Source organism: Chrysemys picta, chromosome 24, assembly GCF_011386835.1.
Source record: "Chrysemys picta bellii isolate R12L10 chromosome 24, ASM1138683v2, whole genome shotgun sequence".
NCBI lineage: Eukaryota > Metazoa > Chordata > Testudines > Emydidae > Chrysemys > Chrysemys picta.
Genome location: NC_088814.1, coordinates 7,869,961 through 7,884,436, shown reverse-complemented (window position 1 = coordinate 7,884,436; position 14,476 = coordinate 7,869,961). Strand labels below are relative to the sequence as shown.

At 55.7% G+C, this 14,476-nt stretch overlaps 1 protein-coding gene across 2 annotated transcripts; it reads right to left on the bottom strand.

Moving 5' to 3' along the window:
* Positions 1 to 977: 977 nt before the first annotated feature.
* Positions 978 to 13,463, bottom strand: HROB (homologous recombination factor with OB-fold). 2 transcript variants are annotated; one of them, XM_065578026.1, is made up of 10 exons: positions 13,313 to 13,463; positions 12,622 to 12,672; positions 11,072 to 12,370; positions 9,516 to 9,599; positions 7,550 to 7,690; positions 4,059 to 4,167; positions 3,161 to 3,246; positions 2,364 to 2,579; positions 1,888 to 2,086; positions 978 to 1,593 (listed from the first exon to the last, which is right to left on the bottom strand). In XM_065578026.1, exons 1-10 carry the CDS (start codon positions 13,313 to 13,315, stop codon positions 1,508 to 1,510), a joined length of 2,274 nt encoding a protein of 757 aa, XP_065434098.1. In that variant the 5' UTR covers positions 13,316 to 13,463; the 3' UTR covers positions 978 to 1,507. The 2 variants fall into 2 exon arrangements, with proteins under 2 accessions (XP_065434098.1, XP_065434097.1); XM_065578025.1 differs by having other exon boundaries at positions 978 to 1,439; positions 13,313 to 13,442.
* Positions 13,464 to 14,476: the final 1,013 nt, after the last annotated feature.

Genomic DNA, 14,476 nt, shown 5'->3' with positions numbered 1-14,476 from the left:
GGTTTTACAGAGCTGAAGAGACACAGAAAGGTTCAGGATTTTTAAGACCATTTCCTCTGTAGTTATTTCCCACCCCACAAATAATTTTCTCCCATCACATTTGTACCCCAGCTCCTGCAGCAGGGCAGTGAAACTGACAAACAGCGATGCCAACAACAATCCAAGCCTCCACAATCCAAGCTGAGCAAAGAAAAAGTTAAAGGCTGGATTTTTTTTAAAACCACACAATCCTCTTGGTTTTGAGGAGGGACGGTGCCCTCTGCATCACCTTGATATGGGCTTTGATTTGATTTTTTTTTTTTTTTTTTTTTTTTTTTTTTTTAAAACAACCCGATGGCATCCCCTTAAGGCCAGGGCCTGGGAAGATTTCACAGAAGAACAGAGCTGTCAGATCAGCAGGGTGCCAGGAAGCGAGGTGAGCAGAGGGGAAAGGCTTGGCCCCGGCACTCAGGACATGGGGCGAGCGACGCTGTCACCATCTCAAGCACAGCACAGGGATTCCGGCTGGCCTGGTTGCCATCCCGATGCCCAGTGGAGAACGACGTCGACGCAGCTGCATTTGATACAAGCCTTTGTCTGCGGGGTGCAGTGAAAGGTACCGAGCGCCTTTGATTCTCGGGGAATTTGCTGGGAGTTGCAGTTGCCCAATGGCGGGGAGGATCCGGCTTCAAATATCAAGAACTCCGTTGTCCTCAGCTGCAGCTCCAGTCCTGTTACGGGCTGATTGCGCAGTCCTTGCACGCGTCTCTCCCCAGTGAGGTCAATGGGCACGTTGTAGGAGCACGGCCTGGGATTCCTTCACTCCCAAAAGCAACCCAGCCAGCTCTATGTTAATGCTTTAAAGGAGACATGCTCCAGTTAACAGAAGCCTCCCCACACAGCACCATGCTCCCCTGGCTAGGAGACAGGCTGGCTTTGCATAAAATCGAAGGGGAGGAAAGCGGGGCAGCTGAAGAAAGAGTGTCACACGTGAAAGGTACCGAACACCCATTTAATGCAGGAATCAGATACAAGCAGGGAAAGCTGTATCACTCGCGGGTCGTGATCAGTCAAAGGCACCAAGCAAAGACTGCCAGGGTGCTGCTGGAAGGGCCCAACGGTAACAAGGCAGGAATCATTTCACATCAGGGCTGCCAGCGTCGCCCCTGTTCTGTATGGGAGTCCCAGACTATCCGTCAGCACAGCTCCCAGACACACAACAAACTTACCATTCATAAACATATACAGGATACCTAAGGCACACAAGTCACCTCGCTGTTCAGAGTCCTTGCTCTGCCTGGATTCAGCCCGGGTGCTGCCCCTGGCTGAGTGACCATCCAGCTCCGTGCTGGCTGGGGGATCTTCGCCTCGTAGCTCCAGAGGGGGTCACCGGCTGCTCTCCATGGCAGAAGCAGAAAAGAAGTCCTCTGGCAGCTGTCCTAGGAGCCCATCCAGATCGTCTGCACAGACAGGAGAAGAACAGGGGCTCAAGTCCATTTCTTCCCCCTCTTCTTAAAAGTTTCCCATTTCATCCCCAGGGGCATCCAGACCCGGTCACTGGGAGATTAACCCGTTCACCCCAGGAGTTACACTTCCAAGTGGATGGGCCCACTTCTATGAAAGGATTAAACACGTTTGGGAAAGGGAAAAATAAGAGATGACATTAGGGGAAAGATCCATCATGTCTTCCACTTTCTTCCGGGATTCCCTATAGATGGCAGACACGGCCCTTGTGCGATGGCACCAGTGGAAGGCGTTTGGCCTAGAGGGTGGGTGGGCCGGATTCGAGTGCCTGGCACCCGCCACTGGAACCAAGTTTTCAGGAGAGCTCAGCTCCCACCATGCGCCCAACAAGCGGAGCTCTTTGGGGAATCTGGCCCGTAACATCTGCAGCAGAATCTGCCTTACCCATGTCACAGGCTTCAGCCCCCGGGGGCTCCTCTTGGGAAGGTCTGTTTGACCCCGACGTGCTGTCTCCATGGCAGGATGGTTCCGTCCGCCAGCTGCTGTTTCCATCCCTCCTGGAGCTCCATGTGCTCCTGGGGTTGGGAGCACCCCCGGAGAGATTTTCTGGGGAGTCCTGCTGGAATTCAGCCGGGCTTTGGACCTACAAAGAGCCAGACCCAAGTGAGATGCTCTGGGCTTTCCCTTTGTTTGCTCTCAGCACCACAGCATCAGACCCTTGTTTCCTGATGTCTCCCATGGCAGTACATCCTCCCCATGGAATCTCCTTAGTCCCCCAAGTTCCTTCAAAACACCCCCCTGCAAGGACTTGGATATCGGTTCCTCCTGAGTCCATCAGAGCCCCTCCTTCAGCCCCCTAGCCATGCTCAGCTTCTTAGCACAGCACTCCCAGACCTGGCCAGGTCAGCCTTCGGAAATACCTCACAGAGCACAGGAGACGCCCCCAGCACAGCTCTCTGCTTGGCATTGCACTGTAACTCTAAGGACACTGGCACCGTCCCGTCTCCCATCTCCCCAGGCTCCTGCGACGGCTGCAGGGGGCTCCCAGCCCTGGACTCCGGCAGGTAAATCTTCACCAGGTTGTTGGGGGTCACGTTGAGGTAGTGATTGCGGTGGGACGGGGAGAACACCCCCACCTGCAACCAGAGGGAAAGGCTACTCGCCTGGACCCAGAGTTCTCTGGCCTCTGCCTATTCCCCGCAGCGCTCCCTGCGAGAGGGAAGGGGCAGATGCCATTGGAAAAAGAATCAGCACCTCCATAGGGCTTCGCAGATGTCCCTCTTCACCAGCCTCTGTGACAGATGATTGACAGTGCTGGGGGCCGATGGCCCAGATCCAAAGCTGGGGCAGTGTGGGATAGATTAATAGGCTTCCGCCCCCTCTTGGGGCAGGTGGGTGAGTTCAGTCTCTATGGCCTCTGAGGACAGCCAGCCACCTGGGGGGCAGTAGGGGGAAACAATCTGTGCCAACTAGTCACTGCCTACAGAAGTATTTTAATGGAGGATGGAAGAGGTCTCCCTCCTTATCCCATTCATCTCAGACAATGGAAGCAGTAAGAGACACCTAGTGGCAGATGAATCTGCGTCCCCCTTATTAAATCCACCCCCCGAACTGGAGCCCTAAAAGCCATAGGGAATCTACCTCCAGGAACAAAATCGACCCACCTAAGAGTCCTTCAGTACATAACCCTGGCCCTAATCTCCTTTGCCTCAGGTACCTGCTTTAAGAGAAGCACTGAACCGGCCTTCAGGTCGCTCAGTCTCTCCTCCAGCAGCAGGCGGTGCACTGTCCCCTGCATCTCTCCTGCAGACAGGACAGAGAGAACCCATCAGCAACGTGGGGCAGGTGCAGTCAGACCAACGCGGCTGGCACACTGCTTTGTGCCATTATGCATGGGGCAAATCCACCTGCGAGGATGTAGCCAAGAGGCGGTGCTGACAAGCCACCTGGGGAGGTGTGGGGGGGGGGCAAAATCAGGACAAGGGGGCAAGCTGGAGTGTTACTTCTTCAATGCGCCTCATCTTGCCATTTCCAGTCCAGCTTCCTGGCTCTGACAAAAGAGGAGCCCACTGGAGGACACTGCTAGGATCAATCCTGCACTGGCCCCTGGGAGATAGGCCCTAGCTGATCACGATGTCCAATGAGCGACTCCTCCGCCACGCAGCGTGGAGAGGCCTGTGAGAGTTCACAGCTAACAGGAGGCCAGAGTTAGACAGCAGAGAGGTCACGGTCCCGACGGGGAGCAGCAAGTCTCATGCTTGAGGGGCAGCAGCGGATTGCTGCAGGCGTCGGAAAGGAAGCAAACCCACCGACATACAGAACTACACAATCCTGTCTGTGGGCGTTCTGCATCGCACAGGCCACTGCTAGAGGCAGGCTACGGAGCTGATGGGCCATTGATCAGGTCTGATCAGGTGAACCGGATGTGCCTCATGTGTGTGGTTCAGCAGAGCAGAGGGACCCCAGGGAAAGCCAGCGGGCAGGCACTACATATATTTTCAGATGGGAAACTAGATCTTTGTATGAGGACAGCCAGCTATTAGCTGTTGGTTATAGTTCCTTTGCTGGTCAACAGCCCTGCTCACCGGCCCCAGTGACCCAACCTCTGTCCTTACCGGTAGGATCCTTGAACACGACACCAGCGTCAACATTGGTGCGCGTCAGTGACTTGATCATCACCGCCATGCTGGGGACCTTGTTCTTCGGGAGCTGCTTCAGCGCTGCCTGCACGGAGGACAGACAGAGAACCATTGCCTATGGCAACTCGCTAAAGCGGAGGAAAGGTCACCTTGCGCTGAAAGTCCTGACCTGGGAATTCAGGAGATATGGGGCCAATTCCAGCCTCTGCCACAGACCCCCTACATGGTCTTGGGCAAGTCGCTTCCCTTCTCTGTCCCCAAATCCCACAGGAAGACCTTCGCGGTGGGGGCTCTCTCACTATTTGCACTGTCAGCACCAGCACAATGGAACCCCAATCCCCATTGGCGCCTGCAGGCGCCACTATTACCACAATCAATCTTCAAGGACATGGGGAATTCGGGGCTCCAGGTACGATGCTGCACTCTCATGTTACATGTTCTGCCAAAGGGGTGGGCTAGGATCATGGCACGCACTCTGGGGCCCTCCAGGGCAACTCTGCTAAGAACGTCGCTGGTATTTGATCACGCAACCCAGGTTCCAAGAGCCCCCCTCGGTGAGCTTAACACAGAAGTGTCTGAACCACACTCATCGCTAAAGGGAGGACGCAGCGCCACAGCTCTGATGTCAGCCAGGCGAGCTCGGAGGCGCTTCTGTCCCTTCCCTGCTGCTCCTCAGCCCGAGTGGCACAAAGGGAGCAGAAAATCTGCCACAGAAGTATTGATTCCAAAAGGACCTGGGGCTGCAAAGGACACAGGTGGCCCTCAGGCTGAGAAGCGTGGACACCCCTGGATCGAAGCTGATTAGCAGCCTTCAACTTCTAGGCGCCATTCTATACTTCCCCTAAAGCTAGGGTTACCATACGTCCTCTTTTTCCCGGACATGTCCGGCTTTTCGGCAGTCAAACCCCCGTCCGGGGGGAATTGCCAAAAAGCCGAACATGTCCGGGAAAATGGCGGCTCTGTTTAAGAGCCGGGCTGCCTGAACGCTACCGGCTTCGGGCAGCCCCGTGCCTCCAGACCCTGCGCTGCTGGAGCCCGGGAGGGGAAGTGCCCGGCTGGGGGCGCAGGGTCTGGAGGCAGGGGGGCTGCCCGAAGCCGGTAGCGCTTGGGCAGCCCGGTTCTTAAACAGAGCCTCCAGCGGCTGCGGCTCTGTGTAACTGACACTGTGTCAGTTACACACAGCCCCCGCGGCTGGAGGCTCCAGCTGCCCCCGCTCTGTTTAGGAGCCGGGCTGCCCGAGCGCTACCAGCTTCGGGCAGCCCCGTGCCTCCAGACCCTGCGCCGCCGGAGCCCGGGAGGGGAAGTGCCCGGCTGGGGGCGCAGGATCTGGAGGCACGGGGGCTGCCCGAAGCCGGTAGCGCTTGGGCAGCCCGGCTCTTAAACAGAGCCTCCAGCGGCTGGAGCCTCCAGACCCCGGGGCTCTGTGTAACTGACCCAGTGTCAGTTACACAGAGCCGCAGCCGCTGGAGGCTCTGTTTAAGAACTGGGCTGCCTGAGAGCTACCGGCTTCGGGCAGCCCCCTTGCCTCCGGACCCTGCGCCCCCAGCCGGGCACTTCCCCTCCCGGGCTCCGGCGGCGCAGGGTCCGGAGGCACGGGGGCTGCCCGAAGCCGGTAGCGCTGGGGCAGCCCGGCTCTTAGAGCCTAAGAGGAGCAGAGCCTCCAGCTGCGGGGGCTCTGCTCCTCTTCGGCTCTGTGTAACTTATACAGTGTAAGTTACGCAGAGCCGCCGGAGCCCCGGAGGGGAAGTGCCCGGCTGGGGGCACAGGGTCCGGAGGCATAGGGGCTGCCCAAAGCCTGAGCGCTACCGGCTTCACGGTTTGCTGGGCAGCCTCCAGACCCTGCGCCCCCGGCTGGGCGCTTCCCCTCCCAGGCTCCAGCTGCGCTGGGGAAGCGCCGGCTGGGGGCGCAGGGTCTGGGGGCTGCCCGGCAAACCGTGAAGCTGGTAGCACTGGGGCAGCCCTTTCCCCCTGGCTGGGAGTGGGAGGGAGGAGGGGGCGGAGTTAGGGTGGGGGAAGGGGCGGAGTTGGGGCGGGGCTAGGGGTGGGGAAATGGGCGGGGCCATGGCCCGTGGAGGGTCCTCTTTTTTTATTTATGAGATATGGTAACCCTACCTAAAGCGCATGTGTACAAATGAATGGGAGGGGAATGTTACCACCATCTGGTGCATGTGGCTTTTTAGAAGCCAGTGTATACGCAACGTGGCTAGCAGGTGTCTATTTGAATAATAAAGAGACTTCTGCTCACTTCAATCATGGGCTACTTTGATCCTCCGATTAATTTGATCTAGGGCTAAATTATTTTCACTAGCCCCTCTCCTCCCACATGACTTCCACCTCTTAACCCCGACAGCTGTAGAGCAGGTAGAACTGAATAATTCAGTCACTGTCTCTAGACATTTCTCATTGCATTGTAAAGAAATAGGCCAAAAATTCTGAAGGAAGCAGCCGAATAAAGGGCCCAGGTACAAGTGACAAGTGCTCCTGCTGGATAGACAAGATCAAATTGCTTATTTCGATCAAAGCATTAGCAATGAACTTGGTCACAGTCAGAGGAAAGCTCAGAAATCCTGTCACAGGCACTTTTTGTGGTTAGCCAAGTGGATTGCTGGGATGAGACTCAACTACCGGCAGGTGCTGAGTTCTGGATGATCATTCACTGGATAGAAGCACCTGTGCCTATTAGAATGTGGTCAATCAAGTATAATCATCTGCTTATAGCAGACATCTGGGTGTATTAGGCCACCATGCCAGTGTAACTTGACTACTGTTTGTAAACTGCTCTGAAGAGAAAAGTGCCATGTGTGGCTGTCCATATAATAAATTATTTCGTGCATGAGCCTTTAATAACCATTTTTAAGACACTAGTTTGTGCAGGGAGAGGATAATTCCCATGGGTCACTGCATCTTAGCGGGAACAGTCCTGGGGCAATGGGATAGTATTTTATCCCGGGATTCCATACTCTGCAGATGATAGGATCTAGCTCCCTGGGGCAGCAGCAGGGACATTACCGTGGTTGTGAAAATAGGACTACTGAACATGCTTTTAAAGGGAACAACCGCTAAACTGAAGCCGGATTAGTTTTGAGCTCCCGTGGTCAAGGCGTGCGGGCCAGCAGGCTTCTCAACTCAAACTGCACTAGCGGTTTCACAAAACAGCGCCAGCAGTTACTAGTGTCCTGGTGACAACTGGAAATTGCCGCTAACTGCTGCTTCAGACAAGTTATATCAGGCCCATCAGCCCCTACGCAGAGGAGGCTGTCGCAGGGGGGCTCCATGAAAGTAGCAGATGCTGGACCCCGTTCTATCTTGTTGGAGCTGCACTGCCCGGCTGGGGAAGCCAAAACTATCAGGTGGTTAGAGAGCCTGGACAAAACCCCGGGGGAGATGCCAGTGCAGAGGCAACACAGAGGAGCTGAACTCGTCTTACCAGGAAGTAGCCTTCACACCCAGCACAGGCCCCTCCTTACCTTCCTCAGCACCATGGCCACGCTATATGTCCTGAGGAAACAGGAGGGGTCTCTTTCATCCAACCGCAGCTCGGTTTTCATGGCAATCCAGGGGCCTTTTCCAAAGTCCTCGTCTATTGGTTGCTGAGAACTCGGCACTTCCTGGAGTCACAGGATGGATATGGTCACTATGTTCAGAATCAAGGTAAAGTTTATCTTGTACTAGCATCTCTTTGGCTATGCAGAGACAAAACCTTTGCTCTAAGTAGAGCATTAGGGGAATGAGGGCTGACCCTCACACCGAATCACCGCTACTCATGAGCTCTATAGGATAACCCTACCTTTTGATTTGGGTCAGAATCCCAGGTCTAGGCTTGGAAGGATTAGATTTTTAATCGATAAATGTTGATTTCACTGAACACACACACAAGCCAACAAAAAAAATATTTCCATCAATAAGAATCAAAATATAGAGACAGGCAAAGAGAGAAAAATGCTGCTTGAGAACTACTCTGAATCCTGCGATTTAGCCTTTTGAATCAGGCTGGTTACAAATGCACTAACAAACAAACAGTAAAAAACAGATCTGATTGGTTGATGGAAGGAGATTTACTTTGTATCTTTTGACATGAGATGCTGACAGTGTGTGTTAACGGCTTGTAACGCTTTAACTTTTTGAATCTCAGTGTCTAGTGTCATTAAATGACTATGAATCCCCTCCCCAGAATTTCCCACAACTTTGAAAATTTAAAATAGATAAAAATCTAAAAAAAAATGCTTAAAAATAAACATTGCTTTTATCAGTCACAATTATTTAAAAGAGAGAGATCAAATTCTGCCAACCCTACCAGTATCTGAGGTCTGGTCTACACTTAAGTTAGGTTGACATACCTAAATTAGTCAAAGGTGTGAAAAATCCAGGTATGCTGAACCTAATCCTAGCATAGATGCAGCTATATTGACAAAGGGTGCTTTCGTCGACCTAGCTAGCACCCATCGTCCAGGGAGGTGGCATTCCTGCACTGATGGAGAAACCCCTTCCCTTGGTGCATCTGCGCTACAGGATTATGCCAGCATAGCTATGGGGTGTAACTAAAGGTACTGTAGTCTCTGTAGTGTGGACATACCGAGTAAGCTATTAGCAGCAAACCCAGTTTGCGGGCCCAACATGGCTCACATGCTCCAAAAAGCCCCACAGGGCTGGTGGTTTTATTTACAGTCATTGCAATTGAGCCTAGACACCAGCCAGGACTACGCCCCGAGGAGAGGATGCCACAATCAAGACAGTTGCTGGCGGGGGTCGGAACGGGACAAAGCACAGGACACTTCCTATAGGAACAATGAATTCTATGTTGCACTGCCAGGGGACAGGCGAGATGACCCATTAGTCTGTATTTTCCAATTAATTTCTATGCTGTTTAATGGAGATGGTGCAGGCCAGAGATCCCTGCTCCAACTCCATCCCTGAACGGTGAGAAGAGTTCTAATCCAGGTCTAAGCAATTTCATCTGACATTTCAGGTCTGTCTACCACTCTGGGAAGAGGCCTGGGGTGGATGGACAATGCTCTGCCCCAAGGAGAAAACAAATGGTCCACTAGCCTCCAGCTGCCGCAAAGTGCCCTTGTCACAGGGAAGGTTAGCATGCCTGCTCTGAGAAGTTCCTAGCAGAAGATCTGACTGCAGCAGCCGGCAGCGGAGGAGTGCAGATCACCAAAGCCACGATGCCAAGGGACCAGTACCTGTGGACTATTTGCTGGACTGTTCTGAAGCTTTTGGGTCTCTCTGGCTTTGCTAAGGTGTATTTCAACCAACATCTCACAGGCAAATGAGACCCTGATCAGGGGCAGCTTTTGGTACCATGCCTCATGCTGCTGTTGGGTGCAGTCAGCACGGAGCAGCGACACATTTTGGGGTGCTGTGCCCAATTTTGACGCTGTTTCTGCTAGAGGTGTATGGAGTGGGGGGAAAACAGGGAAAAAGTATTACCTCCATCCGTAGCTTTGCCAGTGCTCCATGGGCTGGAGTCTGAGGAGTGGAAATCAGGATTTCCTCCAGATTTTTCCCACCATGCTTAGGGGAGAGCAAGAGAGAGAGAGAAGCATCTGTTACTTACAACTACAGCTTCTCAGTTGGATTAGGGATGTGCTCAGGACACTCTCAGAGGCAAGTGCATCTTTTACATCTCTCATAGCAAGTCGCTGGGGCCTCAAAAGCAAGCCTTCAAAACAAAGAGGTTCTGCTACAAATCTTAGTTAAAGAGCGACAGTCAAGGCTGGACTGGGGTCTCTGCAACTGGGGTCAAGGGAGAGGCAGTGAGCCGGTCTTCCTAGAAGTAAATAAAGCTTCCCTCCTCCACCCATTAAGAAAGCAGCGCCAGCACACACAATGGGGACAGTGCTGCTGAATAAGGGGGTGCCATTTTTTTTTTTTTTTTTTAAACACATCCACTTTTCTGCTGACAGCCAAATGTCCAATCCCAAACAAGCACAGCTCTGGGTGCAGACCCAAACAGCCCCCCCTCCTGCAGTGGCTGTAACCCAGACATCACAGGCTCATGCTAATGCACCAGCTCTAGAAAGTGAGAGTGACACAGGGCTTGACTCTATGAGGGCTCACGCTCAGCAGTGCCTCACATATCAAATACAAGCAAAACCGCCCTACGCTTCAGTGATCCCAGAGATAATATACAATTTGCTATAAAATCGCACAGCAATCTTCCCTTTTCACCCCTATTGATCTACTCACAAGTCATATTTACTGCAGTATAACCCCCTTTAATCACAGTAAGATAGTGGCCCCCAAAGCAGTGTTCCTATCCCCAGTGTTGTCCAGAGGTTTCAAATGCCCCTGAAATATTCTGAATGTTGGGGATTCCTAGGGCAGGTATTGTTATATCTAGGGCTGGTCTATACTGGCGGCCGGGGTGGGGGAAATCCATCTAAGATACGCAACTTCGGCTACGAGAATAGCGTAGCTGAAGTTGACGTATCTTAGATTGACTTACCTCCCGTCCTCACGGTGCGGGATCAACGGCCGCGTCTTCCCCGTCGCTCTGGTGGCATTCCGGAGTTGACGGGGAGCGCGTTCGGGGATTGATTTATTGCATCTAGACGAGACACGATAAATCGATCCCCGATAGATCGAGCGCTACCCAACGATCCGGCGGGTAGGGTGGACGTACCCCTAGATACCACCACCCAGATCCTCAAAGGTATTTAGGCAACTAACGCCTACTGAAATTGAGGGACGTTAAGCACCTAAATACGTCTCAGGATTGGGGCCTACATGGCTATGTAGCTGCCTCTCTGATCGCCACGAAGATGGGAGGACGTAGGTAATGCTCCCCATGACCCCACACGCACAAGACAAATCTAGGGAAGCAACAGTCATGCCTTGCTTGCTCTGAAGCCAGTGGAGAGTGGGTGCAGTGTGCGGCTCACACCTGAAAGGCAACACACCGATTAGTTCAATCCCTTGGTGTCCCTGTTTGAGTTGCCGTTTCCCACAGAGATCTCAGCCACCTCTTCTGCAATGTGTCCTACCTGATGAGGCAGAATCCCTGCAGGTCCTGGGAAGCGGCGAGATTTCACCCGCGACGGGGTCCAGCCAGAAGCCTTGGGAGTCTTGTTGGCTGCCGTGACCAGCTGCATAAGGTGATTGGTGACCACCGGAGACTGCAGGTTCCCAGCAGCAGCAGAGGCTGAGTAGGGAGCTCTTGGGGTGGAAGTCGGTGACTCCACACAAGTCATCAAGGACCGTGGTCCTGCGGGGTGCCTAAGAGGTGGTCGCCAACTGCTGCTGGGCCCTCTGGGTGTGGAACAGCCCTGACTGGGCATCCGTGGTGCTGGTGGCCTTGGATTGCCACTCCCTGGGGAGTGGAGGCTTGGAGCCTTTACTGGAGCCACCGAAGGGCTGCTTGCTTCGGTTCGAGATGCCTGAAAAGGCCGCGAAGTGTGGCACCTGGGAGCGGAGATGGTGCCACAAGCCATGCCTGCAACAGTGCTGCCTTGTGGGACTGCATTCCCCAGGGAGCTAGCCGGAGCTACTAGGCTAGACTGAGAGGAGCAAGAACCTGCTGTGCTCGGCCTCAGCTTCAGTTTCAGAGCAGGGTCCGCCTGCTGGAACGGGGACCGATTCTGCATTCCGCCTGCCCCCATCGAGAAGGCCCGAGTCCCCTCGTGCTGCAGAGAGACTGAGCCACCACGGCTAGGAGTTACCATTGGCTCTCCCACCCGAAGCTTTTTGAAGGCTGTCCCTCCAGGGCTACTCTCGTCCCTCCTGCACACCTGAGGAGGCATCCCCTTCTCAGCCACGGCAGGCCCAGGACCTGGCTGCAGGCAGGCTGCATCCGCCTGCACGCAGGCTGCCAGGAACAGGTCATTTTCAAATTCATCATCACGGGGAGCTTCCCGAAGGGGAGGCCGTCGGCTCACAAACTTAAACCCTGCTGCCGAGCTGCAGCTTGGCGTGCAGTCCCTCGCGCGGTTTGAAGTGCGCAGGGCCGGTGCTGCCAACGTGGGGGCCACCTGGTTCTTTAGAGTCTTGAAGCCCACAGCTGGAGGATCCACAGGCCGATCATTCACCACCGTCAGAGGCCTCAGGCCAGGTGTTTTGCCGGAGGGGCAATCAGCCCCAACTCTCAGTTTGGGAAGGTTCTGCAGCCCAAAGACTGGGGACAGCAGGCTGGTACTGGGAAAAGCAGGTAGGGGGGACTCCTGAGCTGGTGCCAGGGGAGTGCCTGGGTCTCTGGACCCAGAAGAAAAAGGCCTCAAACATCTTGAATTCACAGGGACCAAATCTGAGAGCTGGTTCTCCGCGTCCTCCACGGCCAACAGGAAGTCCTGCAAAAGCAGACAAGGCACCACAAAGATCAAGCTGTCTTTACACGGGATGCTCCCGAGACCGAACTAACCTGGCCCTTTAACTTAAGAACCCAGCACAGCTACAAAGGTCCTAAGATCAGAGACTTGCTAATAGTTAGCCCTAGACCAGGACCATAAAGCACAGCTGGACACAAGGACCAAGGTAAGCTTGAGACAACGGCCGCTATCGGATCCATAGTTTGCAGGCCTGTTCACAAGCATTTCCTCACCTCGTCTTCAAGCTCCTCTTCCACAGCAAACAGCTTCTGCAGCCTGCAAGCCTGGGAGGAGAGGAAGAGAGACGGCTTCGTTTGCGAGTACGTTCCACCCAGGCAGCGGCCTCTCTGCCCACCTCTTATGCCACACCCGAACCGCCAGGTCTCTTTGCTCTGCCGGTACTTTTACTTTGGGGTTGAAGCCCAAAGGGGCCTGGGGCAGGCCACAGACGGGTCTATTTTCTTTGCAAGGCAGGGGTTCGTCTCTTTCCAACCCATGGCTGAAGCGGATTTTCAGGCAAAGGAAAGTGTAACAGGACCAGCCAGGCACAGTTCTGCCCCGTGCAACATAGAGATGTATTGGAGCCCTGCCAATGCCACTCAGACCCGACTTGCAAGACTCCCTGAAAAAAAGCAGGGCCTTCCCGGGGGGGGAGGGGGGGCCGCGAGGGTAACCAGCTCCCTCCAACCCCCCCCCTCTGCCTTCCCGGGGGGGGGGGTAACCAGCTCCCTCCAACCCCCCCCCCCTCTGCCTTCCCGGGGGGGGGTAACTAGCTCCCTCCAAACCCCCCTGTGCCTTCCCCCGGGGGGGGGGCGAGGGTAACCAGCTCCCCCCACCCCGGTGGATGCCTCCCCCAGGCGCTCCCAGGGCGGGGGGGGGGGGCTTGGCCGCCCCGACACCCCCATGGCCTGGGGGGGGCGTTACCATGGCAGCAGCGCAAAGCCCCCCCGCATGCGCTCCGGCGCGGAGGGCCGCGGGCTCAGGGGGCGGGGCGGGTCCGGGCCCAGAGACCCCAGGCCTGGGGCACCTCCCCTTTAAAGGGCGGGGCCGGGGCAGCCTGTCCGCCTGGCGGGCGCGAGTCACTCCGCCGCCTTAAAGGGGAGGTTCCGGGAGCCGGACCCGCGGCCTCCGACCGCTGGAGCGGGAGCGGGGGCGGGGGCGGGGGCGGGGAGAGCGATCGCGCCGCCCCGCCCCCATCGTCCGGTCCGTCTGCCAGGCTGTCCGTGCGCCTGTCCAGTCCCCCACTCCGCCCATCCCCCCCGGTCCGTCTGTCCCCCCATCATTCCACCTGTCCCATCTCCCCCGTCCGTCTGTCCCCCCATCCCTCCACCTGTCCACCCCCCATCCGTCTGTCCCCCCATCCCTCCACCTGTCCACCCCCCTGTCCGTCTGTCCCCCCATCCCTCCACCTGTCCACCCCCCTGTCCGTCTGTCCCCCCATCCCTCCACCTGTCCACCCCATCAGTCTGTCCCCCCATCCCTTCACCTGTCCCATCCCCCGTCCGTCTGTCCATCCCCCCCGTCCGTCTGACCCCCCATCCGTCTGCCCATCCCCCGTCCGTCTGTCCCCCCATCCCTCCACCTGTCCCATCCCCCGTCCGTCTGCCCATCCCCCGTCCGTCTGTCCCTCCATCCCTCCACCTGTCCCATCCCCCATCCGTCCGCCCATCCCCCGTCCGTCTGTCCCCCCATCCCTCCACCTGTCCACCCCCCCATCCGTCCGCCTATCCCCCGTCCATCTATCCATCTGTCTGTCGGCCCATCCCCCCATCTATCCACCTCCCCCATCTGTCTACCCATCCACCCACCAGTCCGTCTGTCCGTCTGTCTATCCACCCATCCATCCATCTGTTCACCCCCCACCAGTCCATTTGTCCACCCGACTGTCCATCTGTCTACCCACCCACCAGTCAGTCTATCCACCCATCTATCTGGCTGGCCACCCACCCACCCACCCGTCCATCAGTCTGTCCATCCTGGGTGCTGGACCAGTTTGTACAGTAGGGTGGGCTGAGAGCCATTGAACCAAACTGTAAACCCTGAATATGATGGAACCCACTTCCAGCCAGGGCGTGTGGCAGGCCCCCC